The sequence below is a fragment of the Pelobates fuscus genome, chromosome 2 (assembly GCF_036172605.1).
Source record: "Pelobates fuscus isolate aPelFus1 chromosome 2, aPelFus1.pri, whole genome shotgun sequence".
NCBI lineage: Eukaryota > Metazoa > Chordata > Amphibia > Anura > Pelobatidae > Pelobates > Pelobates fuscus.
The window spans coordinates 10742763-10759660 of record NC_086318.1 but is presented as its reverse complement, the minus strand read 5'-3'; the positions used below and the strand labels follow the sequence as shown (position 1 = coordinate 10759660).

At 44.3% G+C, this 16898-nt stretch overlaps 1 protein-coding gene across 1 annotated transcript in view; it reads right to left on the bottom strand.

Moving 5' to 3' along the window:
- Positions 1 to 5233: 5233 nt before the first annotated feature.
- GAREM2 (GRB2 associated regulator of MAPK1 subtype 2) overlaps positions 5234 to 16898 on the bottom strand; it is a 205002-nt gene continuing 193337 nt past the window's right edge. Inside the window, exons 5-6 of the mRNA XM_063440771.1 lie at positions 8573 to 8745; positions 5234 to 6509 (exon numbers count right to left, since the gene is read on the bottom strand). Coding sequence (XP_063296841.1) covers positions 5519 to 6509; positions 8573 to 8745 — 1164 coding nt within the window. The 3' untranslated portion in view covers positions 5234 to 5518. The remainder of the gene's footprint in view (positions 6510 to 8572; positions 8746 to 16898) is intronic.

Genomic DNA, 16898 nt, shown 5'->3' with positions numbered 1-16898 from the left:
GTGGTGTAGCACTGGAACAGAGGCAAATGCCTTCTTGAGAGTTCTGAAGGCCTTAAGGGCTTCAGGAGTCCAAACCCTAGGGCAGGGGTAGGCAACCTTTTAGCAGCACTGTGCCGATATAGGATTGTGATGTCCCGTAGCGTGCCGGTCCTATTTTTTTAAAATTGAGGTGTGTATGCTGCCGTATTCTGCTTGTGTTATTTGTACTGTAATTGCTTTGGATCATTGTATTTGTGCATATATAAGCTATTATATTGTATATGTTCATTAGTAGTTTATGGTATCATGTATGATACATATGAATGTGGGCTGTGTATGGGGGCTGCTTGTGGAATTGTGTGTGGATGGATATGTCACATTTTGTGTTTAGTAGTGTGTGGGGGCTGTTTGGGGTATTGCATGTGAGAGGCTGCATGTGGGGTTGTGTGCATGTATGTGGATTGTTAGCGGGTTACGTTTGTGCTGATTGTGTGTATGTTTGTGTGTGGGCTGTTTGTATTATTTGTATGAGGGGAGGGTTATTCTGCATTTCTGTGTATATCTAGCAGTGTGGGTGGCTTCCCTGGGGTCCAGTGGGGACCAGGCTGGCCAGGTACAGGTCAAGGACAGGAGCTGCAACAGCAGCTGTGGGCTGCTTTACTACATGTGGATTACCATTCACAAGTGCTGGGAGGAAGTGATCTGAGATCACTTCCTCCATGTGCTACAATGCTTAAATTGAGGATTGTCCTTCACAACCTCTTCGTATTGGCAGATATCTGAAGTTTTACTGGGACTCCTGATAAGCCAGAGCCTGTTTGGCTCTAGCAGCCTTGAGTGCCGTGCAAAGACACCTCGAGTGCCATGCATGGCACTAGTGCCGTAGGTTGTCTACCCCTGCCCTAGGGTGTAGACCTTTTTTAGTCAGCTTCCTTATAGGGGAGATAAGAGTTGAAAAGTTTTTTATAAATTTCCTATAATAGTTAGCAAATCCTATAAAACGCTGGATAGCCTTAAGTCCTTGGGGAAGTGGCCAGGACAGTATGGCTTCCAATTTAGCAGGATCCATACTGAAATCCTGTTCAGAAATTATATATCCTAGGAATTGCACAGAGGTCTGATTGAACAAACATTTTTCTAACTTACAATAAAGTCCGTTCTGTAATAACTTTTTAAGCACTTTCCTGATGTGATGTGACATGATTATGATGTGACTTCAAATCAGGAGAATATATCAGGAGAATAAGTATGTCGTCAAGGTACACCACTGCACAGACATGCAATAGATCCCTAAGGACGTCATTTATGAGGTCCTGAAACACAGCAGGAGCATTACACAATCCAAAAGGCATAACCAGATATTCGTAATGCCCACTACGCGTATTGAACGCTGTCTTCCACTCGTCATTCTCCTTTATACGGACAAGGTTATAAGCCCCCCTGAGGTCTAATTTAGTGAAGTACTTAGAACCTTTAACATGATCAAACAACTCAGTGATGAGGGGGATAGGGTAGGCGTTTTAAATTGTTATATTGTTTAGAGCCCTGTAGTCTATACATGGCCTCAAATCACCCTCCTTCTTTGCCACAAAAAAGAAACCAGCACCAGCAGGAGAGGAGGACCTTCTAATAAAACCTTTATTTAAGGATTCACGTATGTACTCCTCCCTGACCTGGTTTTCTTTCTCAGAAAGAGTGTAGACCTTACCCCTAGGAGGCATAGCACCCGGTAACAGGTTTATGGCACAGTCATAGTCACGATGTGGAGGTAGCTTATCTGCCTCCCTTTTTTCAAAAACCAATGCAAGGTCTGCATACACAGAAGGGACAGAAACAGAAAGTGGTTTAGCCGTGGGCACGTTGAGTAAACAAACAGGACGTAAATGAGCCATACAGTCTCGTTGACAAGATTCCCCCCAGGAGAGTATATCTAAACAACCCCAATCAAGTACTGGGTTGTGTTTAACTAACCAGGGAAAACCCAGAACGATGGAAGCAGTAGGGGAGTCAATTATTTGGAAGGTTAACCTTTCCTTGTGCAAAGCACCCACAGACATAACTATTTCTTGGGTTTCATGGGTCACCAGAGGTTTCTTAAGTAGTCTACCATCTATGGCCTCAACTGCCAAGGGTGTGGCCTTTTGGATCAAAGTCAAGGCTGCGGTTTTAGCAAAGTTCTCATCCATAAGGTTGTCTGCCGCACCTGAATCGATCAAGGCTTTGGTTGTTATAGTGGCTTTATTGACCAAAAGAGAAACCGTAATAAACGGTCTGGAGATGGACACATGAGGGGACAAGGTCATAACACCCGAGGCCGACCCCTCTCTAGGCCTTAGGTGCTGCAGTTTCCCTGTACTCTAGGGCAGGCATTACAGTGGTTCCCCCTCTTCCCACAATAAAGGCATAACCCCTCCCTTCTACGATACGCTCTTTCAGCCTCAGTTAACCCCGTAGCACCCAATTGCATGGGTTCGGGGGATGGTTGCCTAGGAGCGGGTAATGCTAGTAATGCAGTACTGGGTAGAGCAGGTAACACTCGTGTATGCATCCGTCTTTGACTACGCCTCTCTCTAATACGGTTATCAATAAGAATTAAATAGTCTATAACATCATCCAGAAGAACAGGCAATTCCCTGGATGCTATTTCATCCAGTACGTAACCCTCCTGAAAGGCTGTTACAAGGGCGTCATTATTCCAAACCACTTCAGCTGCTAGAGTGCGGAATTCGATAGTATAATCCGCTACAGATCTGTTACCCTGTCGGACCCTAAGCAGAGCTTTGCCAGCAGAAGCAACCCTACCAGGTTGATCAAACGTGCGTTTGAAAGCTGTCAGAAAATCTGCAATGGACATAGGAGACGTATTCTCCCACATGGGGTTGGCCCATGCTAAAGCTTTTCCGGACAAGTGGTTAATCAAAAAAGCGATTTTAAATCTGTCAGTGGGATAGGAACGTGGATTCATCACCAAATGGATATCAATTTGGTTGAGAAAAACCACGACACAATGCTGGGTCACCGCTGTAGCGCTGTTGCAGCGTCATATGAACTACATGAGCAGGAACGGGTACCGGAGTGGGAATGGGTTCAGGCACAGCAGCAGCAGCCTCCTGAACGGCAGGTTGCAAGTGTGCAGTACGATCCAGTATGGTTTGTAAAGCTTGAGCAAACTGATCCATACGGTGGTCTAAACCATCCATTCTAGCCTCCTGATTAACTAGGAGCTGTGGAATGTCAGCAGGTTCCATTTTGGCCCTGTTGTAATGTCACGATTCCGGGAACCAAACACGCTAACACACACACAGAAAAGGTGCAGTACCGGACCTTAGAGTGGCTGGGCTAAGCACACAGAGAATAGTCAGGAGACAAGCCGAGTAAGGGGAACCAGAAGACAGAATAACGAGAAACAAGCCGAGGTCAAAGGGTAGGAGAAAGTCACAAAGTCAGATAAACAAGCCAGAGAGTACGTAACCAGAAACACAAGTTCAGTAGCAATACTAGCAAGCAAAGACCACAACAGGGCAGAGAGGAACAGGAAAGGTAAGTATTTAAATCCATAGGTTAATTCTGATTGGATAATTTCCAATCAGAATTAACAATCACACGTGGGAGATATCTAGACCTCCCACTGTGATTGAGGCACTGTGCCTTTAACGCCGGGTCAGGTGGCTGACCCCGGCGTTTGTTAAAATGGGCGGTCTCCCAGCGTGCAGCATCATGCATGCTGCCGCTGGGGAACGCAGAGGAAGACGCATGCGGCATCGGTGGCTGGGAGGATGCCGTCCGCCGAGCGCACGCCAGGAAGGGGACCGCGGACGGCTGGAGGGTGAGTGCCGTGAGCGGACTGCAGCCTCCCCTCGGAGCCGTCCGCGGGATCCTTACATCGTGACCGGAAGCCAGACAGCCTGGAATGGGTAACGAAAATAGCGGGGTGGCCGGTGGACGAGCCCGGAGGTCTGCGGTAGGTGCAGCTGGAGGGAGACTGTTTGCTCGATGCAGGACTTGGCGGGAACAGCTGACCGGAAATGCAGGTAACTATAGTAACAGTCAAAACAGCTTGAACGGCAAAGGTAAGTAGGGAGGTAGGGTTTATATAGGGTCATAACTCCTCCCACAAATCCAGGCCAATGGACATCCAACATATATGATCCAGGTATATATTATTTAATTTTAAGGAGTTTTTAACTTTTATTTTACTTTTTACAGGCAGCAGGGGGAGTACCTGTCATTCCAGGCACTTCCCTTGCTGGCACTGCTGTGGGTGGCCAAGGAGGGCCGGAACGGTAGCAGGGGGACTCCCGGGGATGCCAGGTAAGCCCCCCCACCGCAAGGTAAGCACATAGGATGGCGGGGACGTGCCATGCCTCCCGCCGGCGTTTAGAGCCAGGTCACCAAAGACGGCATAGCACACCCACCATCCTTAATGGGTTAAGGTAGCATTTGATAAACATGTATAGTTTGTTTCTATTATCACCTACAAGGCTCCGTTTGATTCAGCTTACACAGCGCGAAGGTCCCACGGAGGTAGTTTAGCCGACAGATCAGTGAAAGTTGTTAAATTCTAATAATCCATGCTTCACTGTTAATCATTAACTGTCATTATTGATGTATGTGTACAAGTAAACCTTTAACAGCTATGTTATATTTTTATTATTATGGGATATGTCATGTGGCAGACTAGATGGGCCGAACGGTTCTTATCTGCTGTCACATTCTGTTTCTATGGATAAAAGGTAAATTACAAAACCCAGTGCTAATTTCTCAATATAATGGGTCACATGCATACTTGCAAAAACAGAATATTCAAGGTTATAATCTTTCAATGTAGGGTAATAACTGCTTGATCCAATGATAAATCTGACTGCCATTCTGGGGTCAAGAAGGAATTTTTTTCCTAGCTTGTTGCAAAATTGGAAGTGTTTCAAACTGGGTTTTTTGTCTTCTTTTGGATCAACAGCAAAAAACAAATGTGAGGAAGGCTGAACTTGATGGACGCAAGTCTCTTTTCAGCTATGTAACTATGTAACTATGTAACATTAAGAGCCCATATAATTCATGTCATCTGATTATAGATCACAATAAAACATTTTGTTATGGGACACCGTCCTGGGTTCTAGTTTATTTCTTATTTGTCATTTGTTAGTTTTGTCCTTATATAATTACCATCGATAGCTCATCTTTGTGTTATATACGCCAAGGATAAAATGATGAATGAAAGAAAAATATATCAATGCAATAATGGTAGCAGGCAAGTTTAGAATACAATTTTATGTCAAGTTTAGATCTGATACAGAGCCTCTATTTTAGCAGCTCAGCATTCGACGCAAACAGAAACAAATCAACTTTAAAATTATTTTATATTTTGTGCAAATTGTGCTATGTATACCACAGGAAGGATCAAATGTTAGGTAAAAATAGAGTTATAACCCCAAAAAATTGTAGGTAGAAAGAAGTTTTTTTTAATGATAACCCTCTGTTTCTAGCCATGGGACTACCGATCTGCGTGTATTAGCCAAATGTCCATTGTGAAGGACATCGTTCATATCTTCGGCCTCCAGCCTTTAATGAATTGCATGATCTTTTTCACTTGGAGTTTGGTGAGTTTGAAGTCATCAGACAGGATTTCCTCTGTCAGTTGAACAAAAATGCTTCCATCAATACGCTCCCTCACAAAAAATGTCACTACATCCTCTGAGAGACCAATAAACCTTAAACAGCGAGACACCTCCTCCACTGATAGAGTCGATAGGTCGGAGGGAGGGTGCCAAGCGTGTGGCTCTCCTGGGAGTCTAGGTATTCCTGGGGTGTGAGTAGATGATGTATTGGAACTATTTCTAGAGGACATTGGTGGGACTTCAATTACTCCTTGGGTCAGATAAACTCTTGTGATGCCCCCTTCTGCTCCCCGTAGAATAGTAGGGGATAGTGGTGCTGTGCTCCTTATGACAATATTTTCAGTCTCAAAGCCTTTTGTAGGTCGAGGTGGAGGTGCAGGACATGAACCTGTCCCTCCTGATTTAAAGATGGACTCTGGCATGAATTGTACTTCAGATCCAATAGAGGCAGAATCCGGTGAGGTGTTCTGGCTATTACTCACATCAAAAGGATCAATGGCATCAGATGCAGAAGATAAGGGCGATTTCTTGGTTTCCAAGGGGTCCAACCATTCCCCTGAAGATAAGGGTGTTGAAGCAAAGGATGGATTGGCAAATGGATTCAAGGCTCCAAAGGGGGCAAATCGTTTTGGGGTCTGAGGGGGCTTCAGCCTTGGGCAGCTGTAGTAGGTTTTAATGGTGGTATCTGTGCTCAAGAGGGGGGTAGATCTTCCACTTGCAACACTCGGACCTGTATCAGCATAGGCCCAAGATTCTGACCATGATGTCTGAGTAGGCTGGGAGGTGGAAGCCATGGTCCCTGACATCTGGCGGCTTGAAGCATCACCAGCTTTGCAATCTCCCCATGTACAGGGGTAACAGTACAAGGAGTAAGAATCTGGAGAAGGAGAGCCACTTCCACTGCGAGTTCCTGATCTAATGGAAAGAGAGAGATAAAATAATTAAATAAAAGTAAGAGAATCCACATTACATATTTGCTGTTATGACCAAATTTCTCTAAGCGGAGGCATGGCAAAAGCCACAACTTCATCAATGTACATCCTTGTTACGAATAATACACTTTATCTACATACAATGCTTAGTGAATATACCCCTAGACAAGAGCTATAGAACATTGTGTAACAGGTGTTAGTGTTATTTCCTGTTAGTTTGTGCCGTTGGCCTTATTTCCTGTGTTTCTCCCCTTGATCATAACTGCTTAGTAATGTGTAATTAGAACTGCATAGTTAATAACTTTTAATTCTAAGTGTTAATTCCAAGTGTGTAGTTATATTGAAACTTAGCTATGTGCAAGGCGTGAACATAAATATACACCTGCAAGCTAGCTATAGGTTAAGATGTTACGATAAGAACATTTGAATTAATAATTGGTTATGGCCTGACTTATTTTATGTTCTTATGGTCTAATCCATCCCAATGTCATCTGTGCTTTTTTTCTTCCTGAATTCATATTTATCCGCTCACTCTCATATTCTGATCATTTTACATTCTCTTTTTTCTTCCAGTGTCCATTGCGCTCTCATCATCTTACCTTCACTGTACAAATATTACCTTTCTCTATAATTCTGTCCTACAACCTACTCTCACCTTCTCAATAGGGCTGTCTACACGTATGGGCACACTGGGCAATTGCCCAAGAGCATCACAAGTAGAGGGGGCCCATAGGTTTGGCAACTTTTCAGTATGTTGTTCCGGGAGATTTATTTAGAACTTTCAAACTCTATTTATTAAAATATTTAGGTGGACTTATCACCTCTGTATCCGTACATGGGATATTGATGTTACAAATAAATGTATTGACAATGACAAAAACATCATACAGATACTAATTGTACATAGGCAAGACAAAATCAACACACATACTGTTGTGAAGCCGTAAAGCTATAATAAAGTTTGTCTAATATTTATAACAGTCCGTGTTGGTTGCCTCCCCCTGCTACCTACTAAACGTTTGAGTGGCTTAATCTCTGCTGTACGACATGTTTTTAATGTTTAAACACTGATTTTGTTGGAGGTATTAATAAATATAAGTGTAATTTTATCGATAATTTAAATTTCTATTCCTGTGAGTGGTTGTGTAGGCAGGGCCACAGTGCACTGCATTGGCCGGGGGCCTATAATGCTGTTAAAACGACCCTGCTCCTCAAATACTATACAACCAATGTTTCCTGTCTAATTGTATCATCTTTTGCCCACTTACTCTCCTACACACCCACCATACAATCACTGGATCATTTTACTATAATTCTCTCCTACACCCTACACCCAGAACTTCTCACTTGGACTATACAACCACTGTTTCTTGCCTCTCTAATTATTTACAACAACCTTTCTTCACGTTCTCATCTCCTGCATAATGTGCCTATGCTTCCTCTTGATATTTGGGAGAGGTTGAGGGGCTACAGCAGAGAGTTTATGGTTTAGAGTGTTTGAGGAGGATACGGGGAGCATTAAGAGGGATCTAAGATGGAGCATTAAGATTGGAGCTGTTCAGAGAGATACAGGAGTGAGTTTGTGTACATTGTTAGTGCTGAAGAAGCTCTGTGGGAGTAACTCACATGTCATGGAGCCCAGAAGAGTAGTATGATAGGCTCGGATTAGGAGAATGTTGCCCACTTACTCTCCTACACACCCACCATACAATCACTGGATCATTTTACTATAATTCTCTCCTACACCCTACACCCAGAACTTCTCACTTGGACTATACAACCACTGTTTCTTGCCTCTCTAATTATTTACAACAACCTTTCTTCACGTTCTCATCTCCTGCATAATGTGCCTATGCTTCCTCTTGATATTTGGGAGAGGTTGAGGGGCTACAGCAGAGAGTTTATGGTTTAGAGTGTTTGAGGAGGATACGGGGAGCATTAAGAGGGATCTAAGATGGAGCATTAAGATTGGAGCTGTTCAGAGAGATACAGGAGTGAGTTTGTGTACATTGTTAGTGCTGAAGAAGCTCTGTGGGAGTAACTCACATGTCATGGAGCCCAGAAGAGTAGTATGATAGGCTCGGATTAGGAGAATGTGTCGCTGGAATCTGTGCTTTTGGAAGCCGAGGAGGAACGGGTGGGCTGGATGATGCAGAATACAGTCTCCCACCACGTGGAGGTACAGGGGGAGCATTGAGAAGACGACATTCTTCTCTTACCTGAAAGATACAACATACAGAAAATACTTTCACCCTTAAAGAGCAATGGAATCCGAGGTGTATGAGATTCGATGCAGTATATATACAAGATGTAAATTACTTCGGCTCTGCAATAAAACTTACCTATTCAGTGACATCTCTTTGATAGAAGGGACTGAGGTTATATAACAAAGAGTACCTCAAATTAGGGTCCCCTAACTGGTACTGAAAACCCCCCAGTAAATGTATCAGTGTCTCAATAGAGGATTGAATAAAAAGGAACTAAAAGTAGTGTGTTTGTATAATCTCAAAAGTATCAGTTTGTGATAACTTCAATGTCCAATCTGGCTTTATGCACATGCAGAACACGCGTGATTAGTAAATGGGGGGGGATCTTATTTTCTCTATAAATACACCTATTAGGACTGAAGAGCTTTCACAATGAGATTCCTAATGGCTCCTCGTTAGGGAGTTCGTGCTTAATTTATAATCAGTGACAAATGGATTCAATGTACAGCAGGCACATGCCAATAACATTGGCATTATTAGAAATCGATACTTTTTACCTTATACAAACACAATACTTTTTGTTATTTTTTTATTCCATCCTATTCCATCCTCCATTTTTTATTCCAGACACTGAGAAATTTACTGTGGGATTTTCAATACCAGTGAGGGAACCCTATTTTGAGGTACTCCTTTTTATTGAATATTTTTTGGAATTTAGGGCACAAGCCCAGGGTAGCCCATTATTGTCCCAACTGACAGATCACCATATTTGCTTCTATTTAAACATTTGGTAATCCTATAGATCTCTAATTTCAAAGTTATACATACTCTGATAACCAGACAGAGGTACCAGATCGCCCTCTAGTGGTTATATTGCAGGGGTAGGCAACCTACGGCACTAGTGCCATGCACGGCACTCGAGGTGTCTTTGCACGGCACTCAAGGCTGCTAGAGCCAAATAGGCTCTGGTCTATCAGGAGTCCCAGTAAAACTTAAGATATCTGCTAATACGAAGAGGTGGTGAAGGACAATCCTCAATTTATGCATTGCAGCACATAGAGCAAGTGATCTCAGATCTGTAGTAGAGCAGCCTGCAGCTGCTGTTGCAGCTCCTGTCCTTGACCTGTACCTGGCCAGCCTGGTCCCCACCGGAACCCAGGTAAGTCATTAACACTGCTAGATATACACAGAAATGCAGAATAACCCTCCCCTCATGCAAATAATATGAACAGCCTACAAACAAACATACACACAATCCGCACAAACGTAGCCCGCTAACAATCCACATACATGTACACAAACCCACATGCAGCCTCTCACATGCAATACACCAAACAGCCCCCACACATACACACACAATGTGACACATCCATCCACACACACAATTCCACAAGCAGCCTCCATACACAGCCCACATTCATAAGTATCATACACGATACCATAAACTACTAATGAACATATACAATATAATAGCTCCTATACGCACAAATACAACAATACAAAGCAATCACAGTAAAAATACCACAAGCAGAATACGGCAGCATACACACCTCAATTTAAAAAAATAGGACCGGCCCGCTACAGGACATCACACTCCTATATCGGCACAGTGCTGCTAAAAGGTTGCCTACCCCTGTTATATTGTATACTATATCATATTCCATCTTAATTCTCTAGGACTGATTTTCAGCAGTAGCATATCCCACAATTAAATAGTGCCATCTTCTGGACTCTTATTATACCAACACCAGGTGTAATACATTTATTTTTAACCAAACACATACAAACTGAGTGAATAAAACCTTACTCAGGGCCGGTGCAAGGATTTTTGCCGCCCTAGGCAAAAAAAATTTTGCCGCCCCCCCATATGTCCAGCCCACCATGTGACATCACAATGCCCCGCCCATATGCTCTGCCATATGGGCCAACGCCAGTCTTCACAAAGTGTCTTATCTGAAAAGACAGTGTGTTTACATTAAAAAGCCTACAGGCACAGGCTATAGACACCAGAACCACTACATTATGCTGTAGTGCTTCTGGTGACTATAGTATCCATTTAATGTGAGGTAAATTAGAGATTAGTGCCACTAATAATATATTGGATTGCCTACTTACCACCAGATGAGGACAAGAGGCTGATGATGGGCTCAGTCTGGCTCCACAGGTCTGGTGTAGAAGCGGCTCTCTGGAGACTGTTTTTAACAGTGCTCACAACAATTAACGAACAGGAAGCAGCTCCATTTTTTTAGGGCCCCTTACACAGCTCAATGCCCACCCATAAATCCACCTACATGGCCCATCCATGAGTTGGGGATGTTTTATGTGTGCAATTTGTGTAAGGGATGTAGTGTGTTTATAGGGGATGTAGTGTGTGTTTGCGTGTAAGGAATGCATTGTATGTTTCTGGGTGTGTGTGTGTAAGGGGTGCAAGGTTTGTTTCTGTGTATGTAATTGAATGCAGTGTGTGTCTGTAAGGGGTGCATTAATTATGTAAGAGAACGTAAGGGATGAATTGTGTGTTTCGGGTGTGTCTGTGTGTGAGTAGGAATGCATTGTATGTTTCTGTGTGTGTGTGTGTGTGGGGGATGCATTGTGTATGTGTGTAGTGTAAAAGAGAGGGTTTGTGGATAGGATAGGGACTGAGATGGGAACAGCTTTCTTTTTAAAAAAAAAAAATTCATAGTGCTCTCCCCTCAATTATTGATTTCCCCTTCCCTTCTGTCCATCCGTGTTCTCCCCTTCTGTCACTTAGTGCTCTCCCTTGGCCCCCTGTCCCTCTGCAGTCCCCCTTGGTGGTCTTCTCACTCCCCCCTCCCCCTTTAGTGGTCCTCCCTCTCCCAAACCCCTTAGTAGACCTTCCCCTACTCCCCCCACCCCCTTAGTGGTAATAACCCTCCTCCCCTCTCCTTAGTAGTCCTCCCTCCTTACCCCCCTTTGGTGGTCCTTACCCCCCTTAGTGGTCCTTATCCCCCCCAACCTCCCATAGTGGTCCTTATCCCCCCAACCTCCCCTAGTGGTCCTTATCCCCCCTCCCCTAGTGGTCCTTATCCCCCCTCCCCTAGTGGTCCTTATCCCCCCCTCCCCTAGTGGTCCTTATACCCCCCCAACCCATAGTGGTCCTTATACCCCCCCATCCCATAGTGGTCCTTATACCCCCCCATCCCTCCCTTAGTGGTCCTTAACCCCCCCCCCTTAGTGGTCCTTATACCCCCCCCCTCCCCTAGTGGTCCTTATACCCCCCTCCCCTAGTGGTCCTTATACCCCCCCTCCCCTAGTGGTCCTTATACCCCCCTCCCCTAGTGGTCATTATACCCCCCCTCCCCTAGTGGTCCTTATACCCCCCCCCTCCCCTAGTGGTCCTTATACCCGCCCTCCCCTAGTGGTCCTTATACCCCCCCTCCCCTAGTGGTCCTTATACCCCCCCTCCCCTAGTGGTCCTTATACCCCCCCTCCCCTAGTGGTCCTTATACCCCCCCCCACTTAGTGGTCCTTATACCCCCCCTCTCTTAGTGGTCCTTATACCCCCCTTAGTGGTCCTTATACCCCCCCCTCCCTTAGTGGTCCTTATACACCCTCCCTCCCTTAGTGGTCCTTATACCACCCCCCCCCCTTTAGTGGTCCTTATTTCCCCCCCCCCTTCCCTTAGTAGTCCTTATACCCCCCCCCCTCCCTTAGTGGTCCTTATACCCCCCCCCTCCCTTAGTGGTCCTTATACCCCCCCCCCTCCCTTAGTGGTCCTTAAACCCCCCCTCCCCCTCTTAGTGGTCCTTAACCCCCCCCCCCCCTCTCCCTTAGTGGTCCCTAAACCCCCCCCCCTCCCCCTTAGTGGTCCCTAAACCCCCCCTCCCCCTTAGTGGTCCTTAACCCCCTCCCTTAGTGGTCCTTAAACCCCCCCAAACCCCCCCCCCGTTAGTGGTCCTTAACCCCCCCCCCCCCTTAGTGGTCCTTACCCTCCCCTCCTGCCCATGTAGCGTGGCCGGGCGGCGCGGAACGCGGGACAGGAACCTTTGTTTCCTGTACCCGGCCGCCGGCGGAATGACAGGAAATGCTCACTGAGTGAGCACTTCCTGTCATTCCGCCGGCGGCCGGGTACAGGAAACAAAGGTTCCTGTCTCGCGTTCCGCGCCGCCCGGCCACGCTACATGGAGAGACCGGCAGGAGGGAGCGCTCTGCGCTTCCCTCCTGCCGGTCATAAACCCGTCCGCCCTCCATGCAGCAGTGCTGCGCCGCCTGGGGCTTGCCTTACAGGTGGCGCCGGCCCTGACCTTACTTCGTCTCTAATACTATTATTATTGGTTATATTTTAAAATTGTGTTTTAGTCCACACGGTACATTTGAAGTTCCATATATTCACTTGTTACAAACAGGCCATTTCAGCATTTCAGTTGTAGATACAGAGGAATGGTCAGCCAGGTGACAGCCATTCTAACGAGGTTTAATCTAGCTGATCTAGCAGCGATTTGACGTATTGTATGTATACCCCGCAGAGAGCACCATTAATGGGGACCTTGGGGATCTTTTATCTCTAAATATATGGCAGCCAGGAACAGGTAGGATCCTAAGATGACATAAGTAAAAAAAGATACATATAGATGGCTGGGCTTAACGTGTAGAGTAGAAATCGGAAGAACAGCACTAAATTACTCATTTAAAGGCCAGAGATACAAATAGAAAACTGGTGGGTCCTGGAAAACCAAGAACCAAAATCAGGGTCATGACTAGTCAAATCAGGGATACCAGAAAAGACAAAAATCAATGATGGGTCAAAAAAACATAAAAAACAATAGAACTTCAGCAGAAACATGCTTAGGGAAACACAAAAGGTCGCCAATCCCCAGGTGACAAGGATTTAAATGGGATGATGTCACAACGCTGCAATGACTGAGCATATGCGCCTCTGTCAAAAATTGGCAATGCGACCAAGATATTGATAAACCGGGAAAAACAAAACAAAACAATGGTACAAAAACCTGACACAGGCACAGCTGATACTGGAGTGTTACTGGCACAGCTGATACTGGAGTGTTAATCCTGGTGGGCATTCTTACAATGGCCTATCAGCCAGTATCTAGAATTCACCCAGTCCGAAGGGCCAGGAGAGACATATTATTTTATGCTATTTATTTATTTATATTTCTATTGCTGTTTTTACTTCACCTTTGGAATTGAACCACATCAACACTGTTCCAGTAGATCCATTTTATTTCCCTTCAGAGTGGGTGAAGTGTTTTACAGATGAGCTTACTATTTTACTGACTTGTAATAAATATTGATTATATTTTCATACAGTTTTGCACTATGTGTTTGCCTCTCCTCTTTTTACCTTTATATACAGACATGGAGTGAAGGAAAGAAGATGCTGCAGTACTTTGAGCTGTCATATGCCTACTATCAATCTCCAGTTTGTGAGTACAATATATTCACTATCCCCCGTTTTATGGGGATTAGATAAGTAATATCTGTGTATTCATATCCAAGAGAGGGGGGTGTCTGTCTTAAATTACTCTTTAAAAATACACGTTAGGAGTTAAGATGTGCATATGCATAAATGGAGTGAATATAAAAATAATGTGCCATTCATAAATAAGAGTAAAGTGAAATGGTTGAAAAGAGGAGTTACATGTAAAGGAAGCGAGACAGAGAAGGCTGCTATAAATGAGAGGGGAGAAATAAGAGGCTGGTGGACAATTACGAGTTTATTGAGAGGTTGAGTCTATTGCCCCACCATTTAAACATTTCACCAGCTGCCAATGCTGACAGTGCAGGAAATTGTTCCACACAGTTTAAAGATTAAAAAGGTAATTCCCTTATGTTTCTCAAACTAAAATGTATCCTGGTTACACTAAACATGTCATTAAAGCTGTCAGAAAGGTCCTTTGTGGTCAGTACTTCATCAGAAAGACGAAAGTCTCAAAGTTTATCATCGACCTGCGTCTCCCAACTCTGTGACTACATGTCCTAAGGTCCAGGAGCTGATGGACCAGCTGTGTGGAGTCATCTAGGTGTCCTAGCAACATCCAATTAGAGAGCTGCGAATGGCCCGATGACTTTTAATGGCATTATCTTGTTCCCATGGAGATTGTTATTAAGACAGGCGCTCACAGTACGGGAAGAACTGAAAGGTTCAGAGACACTTCACTCCAGGACAGTTTAATTGCAGAGATTTCATAACGAAGAATTGAGAAGTTGAGAATAAAAGGGCTCACCATCTAATAAACTGTCCAATCAGGTGACATGAAGTGAACTGACTGCTCCACTAGATGGCGCTGTAATACCTGAGTAAAAAGCCTATAAAGAGTAAAAACTAATCACATCAAGCACAGTCTTAATAAAGAGTCAAAACCACAGACATATGGACAAACTGGATACATAACAAAACACCACTCATCAAAGGAACACTACAAGTACCATAACCACTACAGCCCACTTTAACATGGTTTGACAACCTTCCTCGGTCCCACCAGTCACCTGTTGACCAAAACGGCTTTGGGAAAGCATTAGATTGGCTAAAAATCGACTATTTTGCTGATGTCACCAAGGGGGCGGGGTGTTAGCTCCATTGAAGCTCCCTGGATTGACCCCCACTGACATTTAACTGATAGCGGAACCCTTGGCTCTAGAAGAGCTGGAAAAAACGATTTCAGAGATGTCCTCTCACAAAGCACCTGGTCCTGATGGCCCACCAGCAGCTAATTGCCAAGTCGTTACTATCTATATTTCACAGGAGTTTCAAATTGGGATCCCTCCTGTAAGAAATGCTAGGGGCATACATACCCACATCGTGTAAGCCAGGGAAGCCTCCCACACAATGCCAACATGTCAGACCTATATCACTTTTAAATTATGATACCAAATTATATGCAACATTAATAGCAAACAGAATATAAATTTTTTTATCAAACCTTGTACACAATGATCAGTCAGAGATTGTTTGCTCCGACAGAAACACTATAAAGCTGTTAAATGTTGTATAACATCTAGGGTACTCTTCTGACAGGGGCCATCTCCTAACGCTGAATGGGAAAAAGACCTTCGACAGACTGATCTGGACATACATGGAGTGTTTGCTTATACCTCTTTGGTAAAAGGTATTATGGCTTTATATTTATTTATATGTCAATTCCAATGCTGGATTTCTTTCTGCCCCATTCCAGATCCCAATGGTACCTGGCAAGGGTGTCCTGTTTACCCTTCTTTTTATCGTAACTTTAGAACACTGACTGGAGGACCTGCGCCAGAAAACTACAGTCTGTAATGAATGCTGCCGCCAGACTGATTTTCCTCTCCAGTCGGTCCAATCACACCTCACCTCTCTGTTAGTCCGTACACCGGCTTCCTGTAAGTGCCAATTCAAAATAATAACCCTTACCTATAAAGCTGTTATATTTCTTCACCAATTGGTAGGTACGCCTCCTCCTGCTCTCTCTGCCGGTGACCTTCTCTTGTCCGCTCCTCACACCCTTACTGCTGATTCACACTTGCAGGACTTCTCATAGGTGGCTTATTTTCCTTTGGAACAGTCTGCCTAACCCCCATTAGAGTCTCCCATAGTCTTCAATCGTTTAAGAAGTCCCTCCAAACCCATCTCTTCAAAGCATATGGCCTCCCAGAGTAACTTCTGTGTCAAAAATCTTGCTCTCTTCTTAAAGGGCCACTCTCCACTGTCATCTTCCAATTCTGCTAGTTTCCCACCGTTGTTGTTTGGTGGCTATCTCCCGGACGCTCTTCCTATTGTTTTTTTTATACCCCACTTCCTATAGACTATAAGCTTGTTTGAGCAGGGTCCTCATTCATCTATTGTTCTTGTAACATTTTGTAATTGTCTCATTTATTGTTAAATGTCCCCCTTCTTATAATATTGGAATAGGTTGGCGCTATATAAATGCCATAAATAATTATGATAATGGCAGATAACATGAGATACCATGAGATAACATGAGATGCCATGAGATACCATGATATACCATGAGATGCCATGAGATACCATGAGATTACATGATATAACATGAGATACCATGAGATAACATGAGACCACATGAGATACCATGAGATAACATGAGATACCAGGAGATAGCATGAGATAGCATGAGATAGCATGAGATAGCATGAGATAACATTAGATACCATGAGATCACATGAGATACCATGAGATAACATGAGATACC